At 37.0% G+C, this 22,788-nt stretch overlaps 1 protein-coding gene across 32 annotated transcripts in view; it reads right to left on the reverse strand.

Annotated features, from left to right (window-relative positions):
• TRDN (triadin) overlaps positions 1–22,788 on the reverse strand; it is a 228,023-nt gene that overhangs the window by 101,733 nt on the left and 103,502 nt on the right. For 29 of the 32 annotated variants that reach the window (XM_085576497.1, XM_085576512.1, XM_085576515.1 and 26 more), the window contains 3 exons: positions 22,664–22,729; positions 15,885–15,944; positions 14,986–15,048 (listed from right to left, as the gene is read on the reverse strand). In XM_085576497.1, the coding sequence (XP_085432623.1) occupies positions 14,986–15,048; positions 15,885–15,944; positions 22,664–22,729 (189 nt within the window). The remainder of the gene's footprint in view (positions 1–14,985; positions 15,049–15,884; positions 15,945–22,663; positions 22,730–22,788) is intronic. The other 3 variants (XM_085576514.1, XM_085576511.1, XM_077782237.2) reach the window with 1 other exon arrangement.

Below are 22,788 nucleotides of genomic sequence, written 5' to 3' on the forward strand. Positions count from 1 at the left end.
TCTCCCACATGAAAAGTTTTGTGTTTAGACCTTGAGTTTGTTCCCTGTTTTAATCATTGAACATGATATTACCATATGCTCTGTGACAACTTCTGGCAAAACTCTTGCCTTTCCAAAATTACATTTCTTGGTGGGCATGAGAAAGGCATCTTATTTCACCAACGAGGCTGAAGTTGTGCACAAGGGAAAGCAAGGTACAGTGCCACTACTGCTTCAGAGCTGTTCCTGACATGACCACAACAAACTCTCTGACCAGAATTTAACTATCTTGCTTTGAGAATAAAAGCAAGATATGACATGGAAATTCACTATCAGAGACCAATAAGTCATGAATCCCAGACTAAAGTTTTGTGTTTCTATCTTTTGCCTGCAGAGATTTCCGCATGCAAAAAAAAAATAAAAAAGGAAACTGCAGATTATGTTATTATTGCTGGGTAAAATGGGCAGATGCAAAGCTTCTGTGTGTTAAAATTAAATTTCCTCAAGCAACATGAGACTGGACTATAAGATAGAAATTTAAAAATTAACTGATAACCTATGCAGTATGTAAAGATGCTTGAATAATGTAGAAAAAAGAGTTACCTAACTAAAATTCCTCTGTTGTTGATTACAATGGAAATGTGGTGATAGTACTCTTAAATGTAAACAGACTATTTTCACTGAAGCAGGAAAAAACATGCAAAAATTTCCATCCATTCCCTGAGAAGGGTATCTTTTCACCTCAGTATTGTCTGTATTTCCTGTCCACTCAGGCTTTTTGATAGTTTCTAAATTTCTTTGATGTCTCCAAGTCCCTTCTCATCACCAGCGCTTGGAGGTGTTATTTCCTCTGCAGTGTCTTCTCACTACACCATTTTCAAGGCAGCTCTATATTCTGTGTAGCCAGCAAGTGCCTGCAAGCCCTGGGCACCAGAGCATCAGAAGCAGATAGTAACCTAAAGCCCCAGAGCTTTTCAGAAAGTGTTTTTGCAATGCACATAAATGAAATGCTAAATGTTATCTCAAACAGATTTCCCAAGATCATTAAAAGGGTTCGCTCAATAGAGCAAAAAATAAAGCAGGTAGAGGAGGGATGTGAGAAAAAGCCTGCACTTTGGGAATGGCCAATTTCAAGTATAATAGTGGTTTGTGGTTCTACTAATTGGTGATTTCTCTTTTCTACTTTGTAATTCCTGGAATTAATTCAGTCTCTCTTACTGCAGAGCAGGTAGAAACTTGTTCATGTTAAATACATGCTCACGTATGAACAGTATCCTGCTTTGTACCAGAAATCTTGTGGCCTGACAGACTAGGGCATGGATCATCTCCCTGTACTTGATACAGGTGAGGCTGCACCTCAAATCCTCTCTTCAGTTTTGGGCCCCTCACTTCTTAAAGATCACTGAGGGACTGGAATGAGTCCAAAGGAGGGCAATGAAGCTGGTGAAGGGTCTGAACCACAAGCCCTGTGAGGAGCAGTGAGGAAGTCGGGGTTGTTTACCCTTGAGAAAAGGAGGCTCTGGGGGGACCTTGTCACTCTCTCTACAATTATCTGAAAGGAGGTTGTAGCAAGATGGAGATTGGACTTTTCTCCCAGGTAATTAGCAGTAGGATAAAAGGAAATGGCTTCCAGTTGTGCCAGAGGGTGTTTAGACTGAATATTAGGGAAAAGTTCCTTGCAAAAAAGGATGCTCAAGCATTTGAAGAGGCTGCCCAGGGAAATAGTTGAGTCATCATCCCTGTGGGTATGTGTGTTCACTTGGAGACATGGTTTAGTGGTGGACTTGGCAGTGATGGGTTTAAGGTTGGACTCAATAAGCTTAAAGGTCTTTTACAACCTAAAAGGTGTTCATCACACATGGTTTAAAAATGCAAAACTCAGGAGCATGATATGAGATTGCAGCCATCCACACACAGGAAGAAGCAAGTGCAGCTAATTACAGAAACTGAAGCCCTTTTGAGAAAATGTAGTGGGTTTTTATGTAGCAAATGTGAGTAATAACATTACTTCCCAAAAACTTAGGAATCAGATATTTCCCTGGAATAACCTGTCATTTGAATTAGTGTATATGGTATAAAAGATGAGAATTTTCTTTAGAATTTTTTATCTTTCCTTGAAAGAGCTGGAGGATGCACTCTAAACTTGTATTAATAAAGCCCAGCACCAAAGTGTTTGAATGATTCAGAAGAGAATTTTGTGTTAGAATAGGTTTTGTTGAGTGCATGTGTGCTATGCATCCTTGTGATATCTTTTTCTGTACTCAACACATCTCCATTTCTTTCTGTCTGTTGGAGAGATAGAAGTACAAATGGCATCTATAAGCATTATCACTAGGAAGAAGATATCTTCTTATCTCTGAACACAGATTCTGTCAACATTCTCAGTCTTTGAGAAGTGAAGTCTTAAAGAAATGTCCATCTATTCATCATTATAGGTGACACAATAGTTATACTCTTGTAAGTGAGGTAGAATCTATGAGAAAGCAACTTCATGCAGAACATACTGCAATCAAGCTAAAAATCAATGCTTTTCTAACCACAGTTATGTATGACTCTTCTGTTAAAGAACATTTTTCTGTTCTATTTTCCTAATTATTCAATAACTTTATCTGACTTAGTCTCTCAGAGTTACATATAGCAAACCACAAAATTGGCTCTGCTTGGAAAACAGGTCAGGAGAGAAGCATGGCCATTGGGAGCATTTACTGAAAGGATCATAACTAAAAGTGAAGGGTAAAGGCTTTAAGTCAGAAATACTTCTGATCTATGAACCTTTATAGAGAAAAGACACACAAGAGACTGAAGTATACTTTCAGTTCAGTGATATGAATGCCTTTATCTAATATGTACTCATCAAAACTCAGTAAAAGCTTTTAAAGCTTTATTTCAAGGTTAAGGGAAAAATATTTTTTAAGTGTAAAATGAAAGAAAAAAAAAGAAAATCATCCTGATCTCATACTCTGAAGATTCCTCCTAACTAACTGTGAGTCAAGCCATGAACTTGTCTATTTAGCAACAGCAGAAAATAACCCTGCATAATTATGTCATTTCAACCTGGTAGATGTATCTGTGTATGGACATTTAACATAGAATAATTATCCCAAATATCAGGCCTGCTGACTTAGATACACATATTATTTTGAGGGCATAGAACAGTTTTCCTTCATTAAAGAGATTAACTTTGTATTGTTTGAGGCATAGGTGTATTCTAATCCTGTTATTTCTGGATGAGACTGGAAAAATAAACATTACATTAATCCCCAGACCAGTGTAAAGAGAGTCAAGGAAATAAATTAGATTCTTTAATTAAAGCTATGCCACCCAGCTGCTTGCAAAACACAGCTAGTTCTTTGTACATACCTGGAAGTCCAAAGGCAAACTGTTTATTTGGTTACCTGTGTGGGCTTTAGATTATTTATCACACTGATGCTTGATTATTTCTAGTATCATATCTCCCCAAAAATGTCTTTATGAAATTGACAGTACAGTGTCAGAAGAGGTTGTCTGTCAGATACTAAATCACTCCTCTGCTTTGCTCAAGGAAGGTTCTCTTGCCAACTCATCAAAAAGTGAGTGGTAGTGCGCACCCAAGCCTCCTCCTTTTTATCTCCATTTATTAAAGGGTTGACATTTCTAATTATTTGTCAACTTGATCTCACCAACAATATTCATTGCTCTCACATCTCTCCCTACTTTGTGTAGTCCAAGATGGAAAAGAAGAAACACAAAACATCAGATCTGGATGGAGCAGTACTTAGTGTTAACTTGGAAGCATTCAACTCCTGATATTCAGGAAAAGAGCCACTGAAAAATGCATTGCATTTATTCATATGCTACTAACATTTCATAGGCAGGGCAGCTGCAGCAGACAGTGAGACTTTTTTATGTGCTGGGGATTTCTTTGTATGGCATACTTGGGGGGCAGGGGGAATGGGAAAGTAAAAATATTGCCAATATGTAAATTACAGTGGGAAATACCATTGCTGTTCCCTGGATGGAACGTGGTCAACATATCCAACTTCCCTCACACCATACAATCTGAGGGGGACCAAACAGAGGGAAAGAGTGGAGACTGCAGCCAGATTCTGTCAAAAGCCTTGCACAGGAGGGAATTTGGTGGTACTTTTTAGTGAATAAGCCACATAAGAGCTGAAAACCAAGAGAGATTAAGAGGGAAGACCTACTATTAAGTCAGCAGCTCTAGTAAAATAGCTCTCCTTGGACTGATGCATGTCTCATGATTATCTCAGATACTATACTGAGAGACCCACCACCAAGGTACCACCACCCCTCAATGAGTAAAGGTATAGATGCATGACTTAACTCAGTTGAGCTCTGTCTAAATGTACATAAATAATACAAAAGTAAATCAAGAATCAGCAGAAGTTAGGGAAGACTACATCATAACTTCTGGGCTCAGTTGTTGGCCTGAACCTCTTTTCTCCCCTACAGGGACGCATATTGGGTAAGAGCTGTATTCAAAGCATGCTGAATGATCATCTCCTTAGTACATTGCTTTGAACACATTTTTGCAGTCAGACACTATCACTGGCAATCCTTCAACCTAAACCTGTCACAATTTCAATAATAGAGTGCTATTCTGTGAACTGTAAATGTGAGTCCTTAATGGGTGCTAGCAATCACTGGCAGAGGTAATGATGTGGAGATCCAGGAGGAGGTCTCTCTGTTTCGGCATACGACCCTGAACAAGTCAGTCCAAGCACCCTCTGATCTGGTGAAATACTCAGTGAAGAGTCCCCGTAATGGGACACTGACAGGATGGTTGGGCACAAGGGTCTCAGTTTTCCTGGGACACAGATAGACTAATCAAACATTAAGGTTTTAAGAAAATCTCCCTTTTTCACATGACAATGAGCAAGGATGGGAAAGGATCAATTTCCACTAAAGCTGATTCCTAGTAAAGTAAGCAGGAGATGAGTCTTCCACCTGAAGAGTCACCACATCAATTGCAATGGAGAGTCAATCTTAAGACTGAGTCAGTTCCTATTGTGAGGTGAAGGAGAGACAAGGGGAAGGCAGGAAAAAACTTGTTTCTAACTCTTCTCTTTGAATTTAATCTGATTTCTATCTTTTGAACACTGAAAGATAACCATGTCCTGGAATGGCACAAGTGTTTGGTTTTGTTCTGGTATAGATTAATGTTACCATTCCCAGTTGAAAAACTCTTTCAATAGGTAATAGGGCACAGAAACACCATGGTGACTTTGCAGCCTCTGTACCTTTATAAAAGCAGAAGAGGTGTTTAGGAGCTCAATTCTCACAGAAGATAAATGGGAGTTATGTGTCTGGCCTTCCATGACGTGTTTGTACATCCACCAGGATATATATGCTGCAAATTTAGGCATGCTTTGAAATCATGTTGTCAATCATTGATGATGATGGAGCATAGAATTCAAAGTCCACTAAGCGCTTTAAAGTTTTGGTGTAGGACATGTTTGAGCTGCCTTTTGTCTTAACAACAAGTCACATCGAGACCATGAGAATTTCCTTTCTGCTGTGTTTGCATCTCTATTCTGACAGATTTTTTCACTTCTCCCTCACTGTGAACCTGTTTTTAGCCTTCTGTTTTTATCTGTTTGGGGAGATACAATTTGAGGATTTCTGGCAATGTCAATTAGGAAAGCAGGCTTTTCTATTTTCCACAGAAGACTAAATACTTAGAGGATGACTACCAGTCATGTGCTCAGCTTAAAAAGACTTATAAAAGTAATGCAGAAAGGAATTTCTATTTTTCCAATGAACCTGCAACGTAGTTGTCTCCAGCTGCACTCCTGCATTGACTCTTCATTACACTCTATTTTAGCTGATTATGTATTTCTCTGAGGGTATACCTCTGTAATGCTCAGAGCTAGAACACACCATCAGGCTCTCTAGTCTGATATTTTGTTGTCAGAGACTCCTATATTTCAGCTAGGCACCTTTTCAGCTGATGTGTATTTTTCATTAGGTAAACAATCATCTTCTGCAGACACCAGGGAAAGCAATATCCACCCTGTGCTCTGGGTAGTTTATCACTCTTAGTGTTAAGAACATGTACCTCATTTTCAGTCAGGATTCAGTTAGCTTCAGCTCTCAGTCATTCATTCTTGTTTAACTTTCCCTACTATGTTAAAGGGAGCTATTGTAGCTGGAATATTTTTTTTTTTCTTTTTCTGCAAAGGTACTTAGTATCCACAATAACCAAGTCACCTCTTTCTGAAGAGATGAACTGAGTACTTTATTTTTCTATGTGAAACAAAAAAAAATCCATACTTTCTAAATAATTCAAGTGAGTTTTTTTTTGTTCTTCCTCCAATTTTACATGCAACTTCCAGTCTCTTCAGTGCTTTATAGACAGGTGATGTGTAGCCATGGTCAGTGTCCCCTCTTACAAGTTTTATAATTTCATGTCTGTATGAAAAAGTATCAACCTCAATTTTGCATTCACCTTGTCAGTTATAAAGCTACCTTCCAGATGTAAATGTAAGTGCCAATATAACATGAGACAATAGGGAACTGGCCCTGAGGTTAGAAAGACTATATTTGGGTGTCAAAAGAGAACATAACTCTGAGTAATGGGATAAAATTAAGCAAAGGAAAATTTAGGCAGACTGGAATGAAATACTTCTTAATTGCGAGATCTGTGAGGCTGTAGAATTATCTTCTGTGGGAATTGATGGAGGCCCAGTTACTTCAGACATTTAGAACTAAACTCGTTAAAGCACTTGAAGATATTCTGTAAGGAATTATTCTACATTGCCAGAAGGAAGGATTAGGTGACCTAGTATGTCATTTCCATCTCCTCTTTCTTTGATTTTGTTGTACAAAGCCCCACAAACATAAAATTCTTATCAAAGTTAAGAGATGCCCCTAAACCCTGTTTGCATAAGAGAAAAAAAAATAAATTGCATCACTTGCTGGTAACTGTGCAGGAGTCCTAATCCAGCATTTCTGTGGGTTGGTAAATGCTGCCAGTGCTGATGGCTGCATGCATAGTTTGTGAAAGCAGAAGCATCTACTAATGAAAAAATGTCAGGAAACTTCCTGTGAATTTTATGAATAGGATGCTGGAGAAGAGCAGTAGGAAGGGAAAAATCAGAATGGGCCCAACATGCAGAATAGAGTCATGAGCAAGTTATTAATCAGGAATGGATTGGCCTGTAGTAGAGAAGATGAAACCTGAAGCTGCATCCATCTGGGAAAGCTAGGTGCTTTTGTGTATGGGCATTGATTAATATAATGATATTACCAATTGAAATCATAATTAAGATGAAATCAGAGCCAGGGACTTTGCTAAAGGTTTTATAAGCCCACAACAAGCTAAACCTCTGCAAAAATGTATAGATGGATGAGCAGTCTAGCAGAGAAAACTGTTAAAAGAATATTAGTAAGAAACAATTTAGAGGAAATCACACATTTCTAAGGTCCTTATGTTCCTCCTTTGTTTTGTGTGTGTGCTTTAATGTGGTTTGTTCCTAAAACAGATCTCAGCTCATAACACACTATGTTTCCTTAATTATTGCTCTTATACATTTGTCTGATGAGAAATCACAAAGCAACTCATTAATTATTCTTTCTGTTGCTTAATTTTTACATTTATCTCTTCTCCTAATCTCTCTACATTTAGCTGCAAATAAATGCAAACTGTAGATTCCTGTTCTGACTTCAGCTGGGAAGGAGAAGTTATTTCCTTCTTAGCAGCCTGTATGATGCTGTGGTTTGGATTTGTTACTCAGACATTGTTAGCAAACTTGAGTTTTGCCTATGGCCAAGCAGTGCTTGCATGGCATCAGAGCTTTTACTTTTTCCCACTCTGTGCTTACTGGGAGTTGGGAAAATGTTGGGAGATGACACAGCTGGAACATCTGAACCAAATTACAGGGAATATATGGTAGGGAATACACCAAATACAGAGGTGTATTCCCTACCATATAATGCAATGCTCAGCAATAACAATTGAGAGTAGAGGAAGAACAGGGGAAGGGTGTCCTCTGCTTCAACTGGCTGAGGTTTATTAATCTCTTTGTCTCAACCCATGAGTTTTCTCACTTTTGCTCTCCCTGTTCTCCTCCCCTTCATGTTGATAAGAGGGGAATGAGGAGTAGCTGTTTGGGTGTTTAGCAGCTGCTAGGGTCAACTCAATCCAGTGTCTTCATTAAAAATAAAAAGATAAAAAAAGAGTCAGACAGGGTTCTACCACTCAAAACTCCTACCTTCTTCTTGCTGTAAAAGCTATTCTGAAAACCCATCTGGTCAATCCAAAATGCATCATAGCACTTTTATGTGCACTCCAGTTCCTGACTCAGTTTTTTACCTTTTCCTCAGAAATTGTTTAATAAGAAAGAAAACTAGTGAATAAACGTGTTTCATTTTCTGTATGTGACTAACCACTTTCAAAATTCCTTAGACTCTCTTGTTCTGATTTCACAATTCCATTTTTTTCTTGACACAACCTAAATTGTGTCAGTCTCTACATCTCATTGGCTGTTGCAGATCTTACATTGTGGCCTCCTCTGAAACACACATCATCCTCCCATCTGCTGACATCTGTCGTGTGACATCTCTCAGACAAGGGAACATGAGACACATCACAGTGTCCAAGCTGGGCTGCTTAACACTGTCAGACACTCAGCTGGAAATACACTCCTGGCACTGGGCAGGGTAAGGCAAGGAGTTTCAAACACTGATCTTGAGAGGGAACAGAGATGTCTTCCTACAAATGTCTGTGTCCCATTTGCTCATCAGGAAAAACCTAGGATCAACATTTGTATCCCTGATGAAACATTTAATCTGCAGTTAGATCAGCCCAAAGCTTTTCAGGATATGTGGTATGCATTTACTTCTCTATATCAGTGGGTTAGCCATGAACCTTTTTTTCTCTAATTATAACTTTTGTCATAAGATATATTTTAATTAATTTTTACTTCTCTGGCAGTACTGAAAGTATTTACATTCCAAAATTATTCTTCTGAGAATAGTGTTACATTGAGATGACATTCTAACATATTTATAACCATGAAGGCAGTAGGATAAGCAGCACGGGGAGATAAATAGTAGGTTCATTATTACTTCAGCAAACTCTTTTTAAATAGCCATATTTGAAAGCAAACAAAAAACCTCAGACATATGGATTGCAAGGAAAAGATAATTTGCCACCAGGTGTCAGTAGTGGTTCTTTTATTGTAATTCAAGGCTTAATATTGAGACTGAAAAGGTAGAAGCTGATATAAGATAATCACAAAATTAAATGCATTTTGAAAATTGCTGTTCAGACCAGGAATTTAAAAATGATCAAAGGAATTTCTCCTCCTGCCTGTATAGAGGGCAATAATAAAGAAAATACTATTGGTGTATAAAATTGTCTTTTCCCTCCATTTCCTACTAAACCATTGTGGGATTGTTTTCAAATTGCAAGGACTGTCCTTTAAAGAAAATCCATGTGTGATCAACACGCCCAAAAGTTTGCTGGCACATGGTCAGTCGTGTTTGCTCTTTTCTGGTCACCTCCACTCTGCTCTACCTACTACTAACATTCTTCAAGAAGATAGAGATAGATTTTCTTGCTGTCTTGATATCATTAGGAAACAGAGTAGCAAGAATAAGCTGGTTATCTCAGTTTTGTGGCAGCCATAAGATACTGTTATCAATTTTTATGTCCAAGATAAACTTTTAGTTTGCTTCTTTCCTGACTGCAGAGTGACTTCACTTGGCTGTTAGAGTGCTATAATTAAAATGTACCTTGGTGTCTGTAATTTTAAGCCCCCAGAAACTTTTCCTATTCAGGAGGCAAAGATTTACTGTGGTATCTAAAGAGAGAAATCACCACTCCCCTCCTCTGCTAACACTGCCTGGTGCGAAACATATGACACGGTATAATGTGTCACAGATATATCCTTACCATATGAATATCTTTATCAATGATCTGGGTGAAAGGATCAAGTGCGCCTCAGTCAACTTTTTGGACAATACCAAGTTGGGCAGGAGTGTTGATCTGTTGGAGGGCAGGAAATTTCTGGAAAGGGATTTGGTCAGACTGAATTGATGGGCTGAGGACAATTGGTTCAACAAGGCCAAGTGACAGGTCCTGCACCTGGGCCGCAACAACCGCATGCGGTGCTGCAGGCTGTTGGAAGAATGGCTGGAAAACTGGCTGACAGTAAAATACATGGGGATGTTGGTTGACAGCCAGCTGAAAGTAAGCCAGCAGTGTGTCCAGCTTGCCAATAAGGCCAATGGCATCCTGACCTGTATCAACAATAGTGGGGCCAGCAAGACTAGAGAAGAGATTGTCCTTCTATACTTGGCATTGCTGAGGCCATACCTTGAAACCTCTGTTCAGTTTTGGGCCCCTCAGTTCAAGAAAGTCATTGAGGTACTGGAGTGTATCCAGAAAAGAGAGACAGAGCTGGTCAGGGGTCTGGACCACAAATCTTATGAATGGCTGAGGAAGCTGGTGTTTAGCTTTTAGAAGAGGGGGCTCAAAGTAGGACCTTATTCCTCTCTACAACTACCTGAAAGGAGGTTGCAGTGAGGCAGGTGCTGGTCTCACAGGTATCAAGCAATAAGACAGGAGGGAACAGACTCAAGCTGTTTAGGGGAGGTTTTGATTGGATATTGTGAAAAATTTCTTCACCAAAAGGGTTGTCAAGCCCTGGAGCTGGCCGCCCAGGGAAATGGTTTAGTCACCAGCTCTGAAGGTATTGAAAAGATTTTCAAATGTGTAGGGATACAGCTTAGTGTGACTTGGCAGTTCTATATCAATAGTCAGACTCAATAATCTTAAAGGTCATTCCCAACCTAAATGATTCTGTGATTGTGTGGTAGATCCAAAAAATGGGTGTGCAACCACTGCAAGCTAGTTCCTTTATTTATGGAGTGGCTCCAATGCTCATTTGTAGGGGCTTGTACACTCTGTTGAGAGCATGCATACACTAACACAACAAAATGGAAATCAGATCATGCTCCATGATCTGGGACATGTAGATCTGAACACCAGAACTGCTCAGGGAGGTACCTAACTGTGGTGGCCTTTAAATATTTGTCACTGAGGTCAGAACCAAGGGATTCTTTAACACTAGTCCTGCTGATAAGGCTTTATGATTTGAGCAAAATCATTTTCTTCCTAGACATCAGTTGCATTGTCTGATGGCTCTGGTTAATCACAAGGGAAATAGTGAAAGTGTACAAAAATTTGGGATCTTTAATCCAGCCAGCATTGGTTTAGCTTTCAGAAGATATGTATAAACAGAAGATAAATATGTGGATAACTGGCCTGGATTGCATGTCTGTACCTTTATTTCCTCATATGGAAAGTGGAGAAAAAAGACACTGATGATTTTCCTAAAGCAATTATAAGATTTGTTACCAAAAAAATGCAAGTATAACAGGAAGATCATTAATGACAGTTGAAACAGAATTTTAGGTAGGAAATGGTGTGATGATTCAGGCTGATTATCATTATTGCTTTATAAACTCATTTGAGCTATGTGATTTGTTTTGAGAATCAAAACAAACTGGGAAAGGAATATGCAACAAAGGCTGATGTGAATATAATTTCTAGGAAAGCTGATTCAAGAAGGAGCAGGGTAGCTCCAGACTCTAGAAAAGGGACCATCAGGAAAAAATCTGCAAGTAAACTATTAGTGCCTGAAAGCACCAGTCTCTGTATATTCATTTTCATGTTGGGTTGGACACCAAATCTTTAACACTTTCCTCAGTCAGGCTGCAGGCTGGAGCCCCCTGGGCTGATGTGTCCCAAGCACCAGGACAAACTCTGGAAGAGCCAGCCAAAAGCTTATATCTGCTGAGGTGCAGCAAGCCCCTTAAAGGGGATTTGGAGATGCAGCTCCTTCTTTATCCAGAGTAGCACTGGATAGATTTTTGTAAAAGGTTTTGAAGTCTGACTGTGCCAGACCCTTGTGTCTGATGATTATGTTTTTTTAAGTTAGACCTCTGAGTTTGTAACAATGGAATTATCTATTTTTCAGGACAATTAACACAATGCTTTTGTATGAGCTGAAGGTCAGAGGATTAATGTGGTTTTATCTACAAAGCATTTTTAAAAGCTAATTAAGAATCATTCCGTTTGCTCTGTACTAAAGACAGAACATTTCATATTAGATGACTCTTGATCCTCTGCAGCAGCAGAGAGGAGGGAGAAAGAGAGAGAGAGAGAAATAGAAGGAGAGAGAATTGGAGAAAGAGTGAGCTGGCATGCAAATAAATATATCACAGGGATGCAGTTAACAAAGAGCAATAAAAAACCTCAATTCTGGTAGCAGTAGAGATAAAATTGTCTCTTGGACCAAAGGACCAATCTAAAATATTAATCTGAAAATATATTCAGTATTTGCAATTACAAGCATTCCTTGTTAGAGCAAGAGAGATGGAGAAGAATATAGAGAGGTGCTTCTCTGAGAACATTATTTTAAAGATGTTTTTATCACTCAGTGCTTTCAGAGCACCTCTTCCTCTCTCTCTCTCTCTCTTGAGCCTGACAGCTTGTACATATCACCATTCCTCTATAGGGGAATGCCTGTTTAACAGGCCTCCAGCCAGACATGAGTCTTCTGGGAGAAAGTATGCAAGGGTGTGGAGCAGTGGTGGGACTTGGGTGCCAGGAGGACCTCAGAGCAAAAGGGGCTGCTCCACTGCTGTGGGGATGAGTGTGGGCGGCAGTGAGAAGGCAGCTTGCCCTGAAAACACCTCGGCTTCATGGATTGCAAAGGTCAGGGGAAGCAAAACACAACACAAACCAGAGACATTCAGAGGCAGTCCAGGAGTTTGAAAATCAGGGTGAGGAGTTTACTTTCAATGCAATGGCCTCTGCCTAGCCTTTTAAAGGGAAAAGGTAAGAAAACTGGAAACTGTTCTTTGTTTTTGGATGCTTATGTATTCTTCTGATTCAAGTGCTCAGAGGTTGATTTTCTGTGTCTGTCCAAATTATGTAAAGACATCAAGGCACCTCATTCCAAAACTGGGCTGTGCACTACTATTCTGTTGATCAAATATGGCAATTATTTCAGGCTTAAAACACATTAGGGATAACAGTGGGTGCTGCCAAAGGTAGAAGTGCACATGCATTCAAAGAACAAGCTGAAAGAGGATCAACGGCAACATATGTGACTGGAATATATTATGAATTGCCATCCTCTTAGACAAAGGCTAGCAAACTCCAAAAATGTAGCAACCTACAGAGCTAATAAAAGGGATAGGAATGTGCAGATATCTTGGTTTGTCTAATTTGTGCCTTTCTAGCATTGGTAGGATGACTCACTGGATTTAGCAACTGCGTGTAAAGATGAACATATTAATAACTTTATGCTGCAGCTCTGCCATAAAATGTAATCTTTTATAATTCTGTATTCTCAAGTGAAATACAAGCTTAGAACCAGAATAAAATTATGAAAGATATTTGAATTGTTAGCTTATGTTTTTTTTTAAACCCGTGTTTATACATTAAAATATGCAACTTAACTAGGAAAAGAATATCCTCTTTCATCCCTATCCCTTCCCCAGTATGTACAGTTCCCTACTATAAAAGACAAATTTAAATATGGGTTACAAAGATAGCTGTCCCCAGTAATATGTGCATTTTTATATTTTCCCAAACATAAATTATTATTTTTCTTCCCATCCATAAACACTTGAATAAGAAAATTTATGCAGTCCACATATGATTCAGTGGCAAATAAACCAGTTGTTTATTGAAATTTGCATATGTAAATCACAATATTAATAAACTATGGGATATAGATCCTTTCAGCTTTTGATAACATCCAACAGATTTAAATAATTAGAAAAGAGAGCACAAGGCTTGCCTTGAGGACATAGTAAATATAGCCATGAATACTTACATCCTATTTTGAGCCCTTCTCCAGGCATTGCACTGATCTACAGAAAGGTTAATCTGAGTACTTGAGGGCTTGTAGAATGTTATATAGAAAGTGACAGACAAAGCATCAATTGGAATCGGTGTTTCTAGGTATTCAGATAGCGACCAAGCACTAGACTGAGCATTTTTTTTCTCCTTGATTTTAATGAGACGCGTTGTGTCACTTACTTGAGACACTTTTGCATTCGTGCATTAAATATATTTGCAGATTTACTGAAGTAACAAGGAATAAAAATACAGCATTTTAGTGTAGACAAGACCCAAATTGCTAATTTCTAATCTTACTGAAATATTTATATTTTTATGCATTAAACAATCAGTTAGGTTTAGGATATTCACTAAATTAAACTTTTAAAAAATTATTTTATGGGAATGAGAAAAAATTCAGAAAATAACCATCTATTTTCTCCCATACTTAGTGGTTTTATATGATAATATTTCCATTTATTACTTAAAATTTTCTTATTTATAAAATAATTAATGCAAAAATATATACTTTCCATTCAGTCTTTGCCATGTAGCTTTTGAAATTAGTTATGTTCTTGATAGATTTAGTGTATGAGGCAAGGCAGTGTTTGTAATTTATTTGTAAATGTATTTATATTTACAAATTTATTATATTTGTAAAAGTCCCAAGATCACAGAACAGAAAATTACATGCATTATATATACAGATTTGTATAATAATAGAATATAATAAATATAATAAGTAAAATAAAATAAAATAATTAATGTAATGTAATATAATATAATATAATATAATATAATATAATATAATATAATATAATGTAATGTAATGTAATGTAATGTAATATAATATAATATAATATAATATAATATAATATAATGTAATGTAATGTAATGTAATATAATATAATATAATATAATATAATATAATGTAATGTAATGTAATGTAATGTAATATAATGTAATGTAATGTAATATATATACACTGTGATACATCTGTATCTATCTATCTATCTATAGCTCCACTTGGATTCTTGAATGATAGTGAACTACATACACCCTTATCTCAAATGCTTAAAACTTGAAAGTGATTACACTAAATAGTCAGATATCATTGCAGAGAAAGTCAGTGTTAATTTTCTTACCTGCTTTTTTAATTTCAGGGACAGCTATCTTCTCGTGTGCTTTCTCCTTTTTTCCTGTTTTTTCTAAGATTTAATTAAAGAGAGTGATTTGATATGATAGAACTCTGAATCATACACTCAAATATGCAGTCAACCAAGTCCTGGCGGGCACATACTGAAAAAAATATGCCTTATATGGGAGTTCAGATTATTTCTTTATAGCACTTGCACCCAACTGGCCACAGAGCAATCAGCTGAAAATGAAAATTAATCAGTATACATCAACTATGGATGATTTGGACCCTTAATAATTAATCAAAAGTTAGGCAAAAATCATCAGTGCATGAATGTGGCAGATTTTAGCTTAAGTTCCAGTAGCAATGAGATCATAAAAAAATAATGAATGACTTAAATATTTTGCATGAAGCAACACCTTAGTGGATTTTAGGTGCTTTCTGAGAATGTATTATTGGAATATTATTTAGATGGATATCATGACTTTGCAGTTTGGTCACATTAAGTTTTAATTGTGATTCTATAAAATAAATAGATCTACCCCACCTTCAGAAACTGATGTACCATGAATTGAGCACTATCTTCCCTGAGTTTTGTGTATTGCAGTATAACTATGTTCTATTATATATGGACTCCATTAAATTGTTTAAAAATCCCATAGATGGCCACCAAACAGGACATTTTATTTGTCAGAAAATGAGTTTAAGTAATATTGGATGCTGAACACATTGAATACCTTAGATATTTGATGCAGAAGAAGTGGAAACATGCAGATAGTGACTGAACAGCTAAGAGGACAATACAGCCAGAAGAATAGGATTAGCCTAACAGAAAACAATGGGAAATGAAGCAGAAGTGTGAGTAAAAGCTGAGTGAGGCCAGTAAGAAATGTTTCCAAACCATACCTTTCATCTTAGTTTCAGCTGTAGTCTTCTTTTCATCACTCTTTTTCTTCTCTTTTATCTCTAAAAATAGAAATTGAAGTTCAGCTGGCTATTTTACACAGAAACAAACAACCATGTATGTATGTATGTATGTATGTATGTATGTGTGCATGTATATATGTATGTATAAATGTATTTGGGATGGGGCATCCACTAACTGCAATATGTTCAAGATTTGATAAGCTGGTCACTTATTGCCAGCAGCTCAGAAGTACAGCTTAATACCCAGAGAGTGAATGTGGTGCTAAGGATAAAACTGGAACAAACATGCACACCAGATTATTCCTTAAATATTAATTCAAGGAACTATGCCCATTAACCTGGTGTAACTAAGGTGTAACTAAGAGTTTATTGTGGTGACTCTATAGCCATTCTCCTGCACTGCTTCTTTTTGGTTTCTTAAATTTCTGGTGCTAGGTGATGCATGAAAAGAATTTGTAAGCCCAATGTCTTACAACAAGATTCTCTTTAATCTGAGACCATTTCTATCTTTGAACTTGTAGCATTTTGCATGCCTCTGGGGCCCAGACAAAACCACATGAAATCTGCCTTAATTTGCATAGCAAGGTTCAGAGCTGTATGCATCTTGGAAACCACAAGCTGAGGCATTGAGCTTTGTGAAGTGAAGCTTCGTATGGAAGATGTACAGGAAGTGGCAGGAATGTTTACTGCAAATAACCTAAGCAATGATGATGGCATCCCTGACTGCAGAATATTCACTGCCAAATCATTCCACCAATTAATCCCATTAACAAAATTTTCTTCCATCAAGCTCTCAAGTTGCATTATTCAGTGTCCAGGCATCTCTGAGCTATCTATATTTGTTATGAAATTTCTGGGGGATGATTACATAGACTCATTAAAGGACTGTAGCCCCTATTTCCCAATTTCACTGCCTAATGCAAGATAAGCACTCTTGCTCAAGTCTGAGAAACACAGTCATTGAGCTTACATTCACATCTCATCTCCATCTAGCCCCAGTGGTGCTCCTCACAGCTACTAATGAAAGAAATTTCTGTAAATGAGAATGATAGACTTGGTGAATGGGTATTATGGAAAGAGTTATTTATGACTTAAGGAAGTAATCCCATTTCTTGAATAAATTTATTTCCTCTCAATTTGAACAGCTCACATTTAGAATGTCATATATTAAGTGTATATTTAACACTAGCAAAACTTGTTATTTCTGAAGCAGTAAATGTAGTGGGCTCTATGCAGATATGTACACAGCTAAATTAAGAGGCAGAGCAAATAATTAAATAGGAATTTAGGCAGGTCTTTTGCACTGTAAAATATGAACCCCATCTGTTAATTGAAAGCCCTTACTTTTTTAGCTAGGAATAGTTACAGAGCTACAAAGGGCCAACTGCATAAAGAGGGATCCTAATATGCACAAATTGTGGGTTACACAAGGAAACATAAAGTGATTTGGAAGATTTGACATAGACCACAATATGAAATTCAAATGCATTTATTGTAATTGCTACTCTTTCTTAATTAACAGGATTTTTTCACCAGTCCTGAGCCACATTTCATGGACAGGGTAAGACAAGTACAAAAAGACCTCACCTTTAAAAGCCTGCAATACATTTACAAGAATGAAATAGGGATATATGCAGCCGGAAGATTACATGACAGAATCAGTCAGCAAGGCCAGTAATGGACTTTTCATTTAGTCAAGTTTTTTTCTGTTGAGTCTTATATTTAATGTAGCATAAGAAGTAGTCTAGTGAACATGAGTATTATGAATTAAAGCAGTGATGTGCTACTGAATGGGACATTCAGGTAAAAAATGAATTCCTTGGTGAAAAATAAAAAGAAGCCATATAGAATAATTTTCTTGCAAAGTGACTGGATTGAACAGAACAGACCTTGAAGCAAAGTAACCTCTGAGATGTAATTATTTATTTTTTAATAAGGGATGAAGGACCAAGGCCAGTAGAAATCCAAGTAAGATTCAGCAAATACCAAGAAATGGGGTGTTTCAATCTGAATTTCCTCCACGCATCTTGACAACACCTTTTCTTTGTGTTATTCTCTTAGGAGAGCAGCTAATTCTTGGACAATGGTGGGAGGGGAGATAACAGAAGCACGTTAACAATGTGGCCCTTGAAATCAGGCCTGGTAAGACCAGTGTGCTGCTCTGCCAGTGCTGAGTGGAATCTAAATTTAGGATGCACATGAGTTGCGGGGCATAGTGTCACAGGAATGCTGCACAGGAACTGGAGGAAGAAGGTGCTCTTAGAGCTTCGTTACCATACTGCTCCAGATGGTCCATGTTCTTATGGAAAGTCTGATTCTGGGAGGAATTGTCAGCTCATCCTATCCTGTCTGAGAAACTGAGGTAAGCAGGGAAGTAAAATATAGCCACAGATTCCTTCTGGTGGAGAGGTATGCATATAGCAAACACTAACTAGTGGGACTGAATGCCAGAAGTTTGGAGATATTTGGGTTCACATTAGCTTTCTAAAGTTCAGATCCTTATATGAGGCTTATCTGCATTTATCCTGACCCTCTTGTCAGGAAACCTCAGGAGGAAAGCTCCTGTGAGAGGCTTTGGATATTTCTTGCCTAACTGTGAAACACTACAACAACTTTTCTTGCCTACAGATTCTAGTCCTGGCAGAACTCAGGAGAAGCAGAGACACATGTATGCTCACTGACATACAAAATAAAACAAAACAAACATTAAATCAGCTTTTCCTGAGAAACCATAATTCAGATTGAACATAGTGACTTCATTTAGGATAAGACCTCATTTCATTTTTGTCCAAGAAGCTCAGTACACCTTAAGCTGTCATTGGCATAATTTTAAAATACCATTCAAGCAAAACACAAACTGCCTTTTACAATTTTTTTTCCTTATTAATTTTGAGGGGATTATAGTTCCTCTTTGTTTTACTTGGTGATTGAAATCCTTTCTCTGCTGGACTCAATAAAAGTTTTGCTGTTGATTTCAGTGAGAGTTGGATACCTTTTTAAATATTAGAATAAATCATTACATCTCAGTTTTTGATGATATTTCTTTTCATTCCGCTTGGCCTGTTGCTTAGGGTAGAGACTGACAATGACTGGTCAGTTGCACTTTTGGGTCTAAATAATTTAACATACAGTCACAAAAATAGGACCCCCTAAGAGTTACAAAACTTTTATAAACAATGCAAGGAGATAGTTCTGTTTAGTTTAGTATGTAATGGAAACTCATACCTTTAAGATTAAATCTAAATTTCAGGTAAAAATTGACCTTAGCTGTCTCTTTGAAAAAGAATCATCTCTTTCTGGGGTAAGAGAGTCCTTGTTGGTCTGGTTACTTTCTCTATGAGAAATAATTCTGCCTTGATTCAGCCAAACTACTGAAAGGCCAAGAAAGATCAAAGAAATCTAAATAGTATTAATCTGAAGTTCCATAATTCTTAGCATTGCTTCTGTTCACACAGGAACACAAAGTGCATGCACACATGCACATATGTGCTCTCTCTAAATTACGGGTGAGTGCTTAGTACAAAATGAAGTGCATTTATTTGCAAAACTCTGTTTAAATGACACAACCACTTTTTTCTGCAGAAAAAGGAAATACAATTCCTTTTCATATTGAGCAAATGAAAGACTCTTGGGGCACACTGTCCACTGGAGATATAGAACATCCTGAAGGCCTAGGCAATCTCTCCAGCTCAACTCTGCTTTTTTGGAATCCACTTCAGTGTTTTCAAATCCCAATCTGAAACACTATTTGGAAGCTTGAAGATTACTTATGTAGGTATTTTTGAGGTCTACAGAATCTATGCAATAGAAATATCATGCTTGAAATTCCTAATGCTTTCATGTTACCTACATAAATGTTTCTTATTTCTTCCTGTAGTGATTGTAGACTCCTTTTTTATGGCTCTGTTTCATTAAGCACCAGAAGTCTTTGTTAATAGCATGGGCCATATGTTGCCCTCACTAAACAGCACAGTGTGGAGCAAAGGAATAAAACCACAAGAGAGATGAAGCCAGAGTAGGCACAGCAAGTCAAAAAAGAGGCCAGGACAACTTCCATAACAAGACCAGCAACAGAAACGCTACTGGACAATGGTCTATGGTAAATATGATGGAAATATGATTATGATGAATACTTAAATTCCCAGAGCAGCACTTATTTTTTTATGGTGCAACCCTGACTAATGAGAGCCAAAACAACACAGCTAAAGTAGCTTGGCTAGCCTTCTACCACCTTGTGACTGACATTCCTACTGGACAACAGGAATGAATGTTAGAAACAATTCTGTTACTAGCGCTGGGAAGGGTTTTGCTGATACTTTTTATGCAGCATGCTTTTGGGCAAGCATGTGTGAGCTTTAATAATGGGATGATGAGGTTATGAAGGACCTCTTTGTAAGAGTTTCCATTTTCTTTCCAAAGAAACATGGAAGTTCTCCCTTTGAGAGCCCAGATTAACTTAATTCCAGTAAGTGCTTTCCATTTGCAGGTGCACCATATGCAAAAGACTACTGTTTTTATATAACTTTTAAAAAACACTATGAAAGTTAAAATAATGTTCTGAGGCATTTGTTTGTGTTTTATTGGGTAAACTTCGGTGTGTATTTATTTTCAAATGCATACTCAAACATTTTAAATTGTATTATTATAAATGATGAGAAAATATAATGAAATATCTAATCAAAATATATATATCCTTATACATATTTTTTCTAACACTAATAAGCTTTTTTCTCATGTCTGTTTAACTTTTCATAGTTTACAATAGAATAGAAGCAGTACACAAGAGCCTCATGTCATTAAGGAAAATGTCAAGGGCTTTCTGAAACAGTGAAATTTAGGTTTTTTTCATTTTTGCTAAATCATTAGAATTTACTGCTTAAATGTCTAATTTAAATCATTTAATAGTTAAGTTTGAAACCCTGTTCATATTATTTCAAAGATTTTACTCTCTTCAGTACAGACTCATGGAGATATAAGACCCATATTTCTCAAAAAACTTGTGCTGTTAATACAGCAATGCATTAAAGCTAACTAAACCACTCATCTGTTAACCTAGATTAAACCTAACCCATTGTACTATGATATTTCTAATAGAAATATTTTTCTTTTTTTCTGTTTTTATTCGCCCATGGATTAAAATTTATCAGAAAAATGAAATTTCATCCACAATTCATGTCATTATTATTAAGAATATTCTAAATGGGGAGAAATTTTCAAAATTGTGCCTTTTTTAAGGTTCTGTTGTGTCTTGAATCATGATCTCTCACTAAAAGGATTTTTTTAAAGGTAATTGATTCTATAGTATAGAAGAAAAACAGTTTTTTTATAGAACAATCCATGTACAGAAGAGAAGGCAGACATTGACAGACTGTACAGAAGCAGATTGATTTGTACAAGATTTATACACTCCTGTTCATCATGGGAGCTTTGTCAAAATTTGTATTGACCAGTAATTTAGATATTCTTGGTTATATCCCCTAATGTTCATGAACAGAGATATAGGCTAGAAATTATTCTTAAGACTGTCACATAGTTTACATTCTGTATAGCAACACAGATGCAATTGCCAATTTAACCTCCACAGGAGTTTTGTGGGAAGTTAAACACATTTCACAGCAACTCGCTTTACTACATTCTGTAAAATTTGTAATTAGGGGATTCAATGACCTAGAGAAAATACTTTTTGTCCTCATAGATCCTCTGAAGATGTTATAGATTTCTTTTTCTCCTAACTTAATATCACAGATAACATCAAGATGACAAGGAATGGTGTACTTCAGTCAAGGAAGGGGGGATATTTCAGAGCTTGTAATGATTCATTAACAGATCAGAATGGTTATGTTGATGACTCTTCCATGATAAACTCTCTCTCACTCAAAGATAGAGGAACAGACTTTTAGGGCAATATAACTTGGAAAATCATTCTCAGATACAATGCTGTTCAAAAGTTTTCTGTCATAGAGTGCTCTTCAAAGTGGCAAAAAGCATAGGTCTGCTTGAGATCATATATCATATGCATTAAGGTTCTTTCCACCATGAGAAGGATTTTGATACAGGCTTCTCAAAAAGATGCTGTGATTTTGTGAGAAGGCAAAGACATGCTGTTCTGGAACAATTCACATGAAGATTCACTGATAACTAGCTAAGCCTGGTTAATAGCAGATCTTAGTTTTTACACAAAGTTATCAAGTTATTAAGTTATTACATGTTATTAAGTTGCACTAAGTCTTTACACTTTGTCTAACTGCAGTCTTCCTGAGTGATTACCCTGGCATGGCAGAGAGGGAAACATGGGAGGACTATCAGAAAGGAAAGTCCTTTTCACGTGAATGTGGCAATGGAGGAAGGTAAAAGCTGTGTGAGCCAAACCAAAATTCAAGGCCTAAGAAGGAGAATCACAGAGAAGCAGTATACACTGCAGGGAAGTTTTGGTGATGTCAGTGAATAACAAAATAAAATAAATCTAGAGTTAAAAGTGGTGTGGCAGACTACAGCCAAGGAAGAAGAAGGATATTAAAGTTCAGATAGCCGTGGAGAACTGATCTGTTCAAATTACTGGTGGCACCAGTGTCCTGATATGGCAGCATGAGTGTCAGCCAAGCTGAGAACACTGCTTCCAAGTACTTGTGAAAGCTCCATAAAAAGATAAAGAATTTAAAATTAGTTCTTTAGTTCCTAGTTTACCAAACAAGGTTTCCAAACTTGAAATACAAGTAGATGTTATATATCAATGCCTTTATCTTCACAAATTACTTTACCTTCTTTCTCTTGTTCACTTTTACAGGATCTTATATTTTGTTTTATTATTCTCTGCTGCTTGTGATCTGAAAATTCAAACACTTCATTGAAGTTTTAAGGTAAGATCTTTGAAAAAGCCAACCAA

Source organism: Lonchura striata, chromosome 3, assembly GCF_050655825.1.
Source record: "Lonchura striata isolate lonStrDom1 chromosome 3, ASM5065582v1, whole genome shotgun sequence".
Lineage (NCBI taxonomy): Eukaryota > Metazoa > Chordata > Aves > Passeriformes > Estrildidae > Lonchura > Lonchura striata.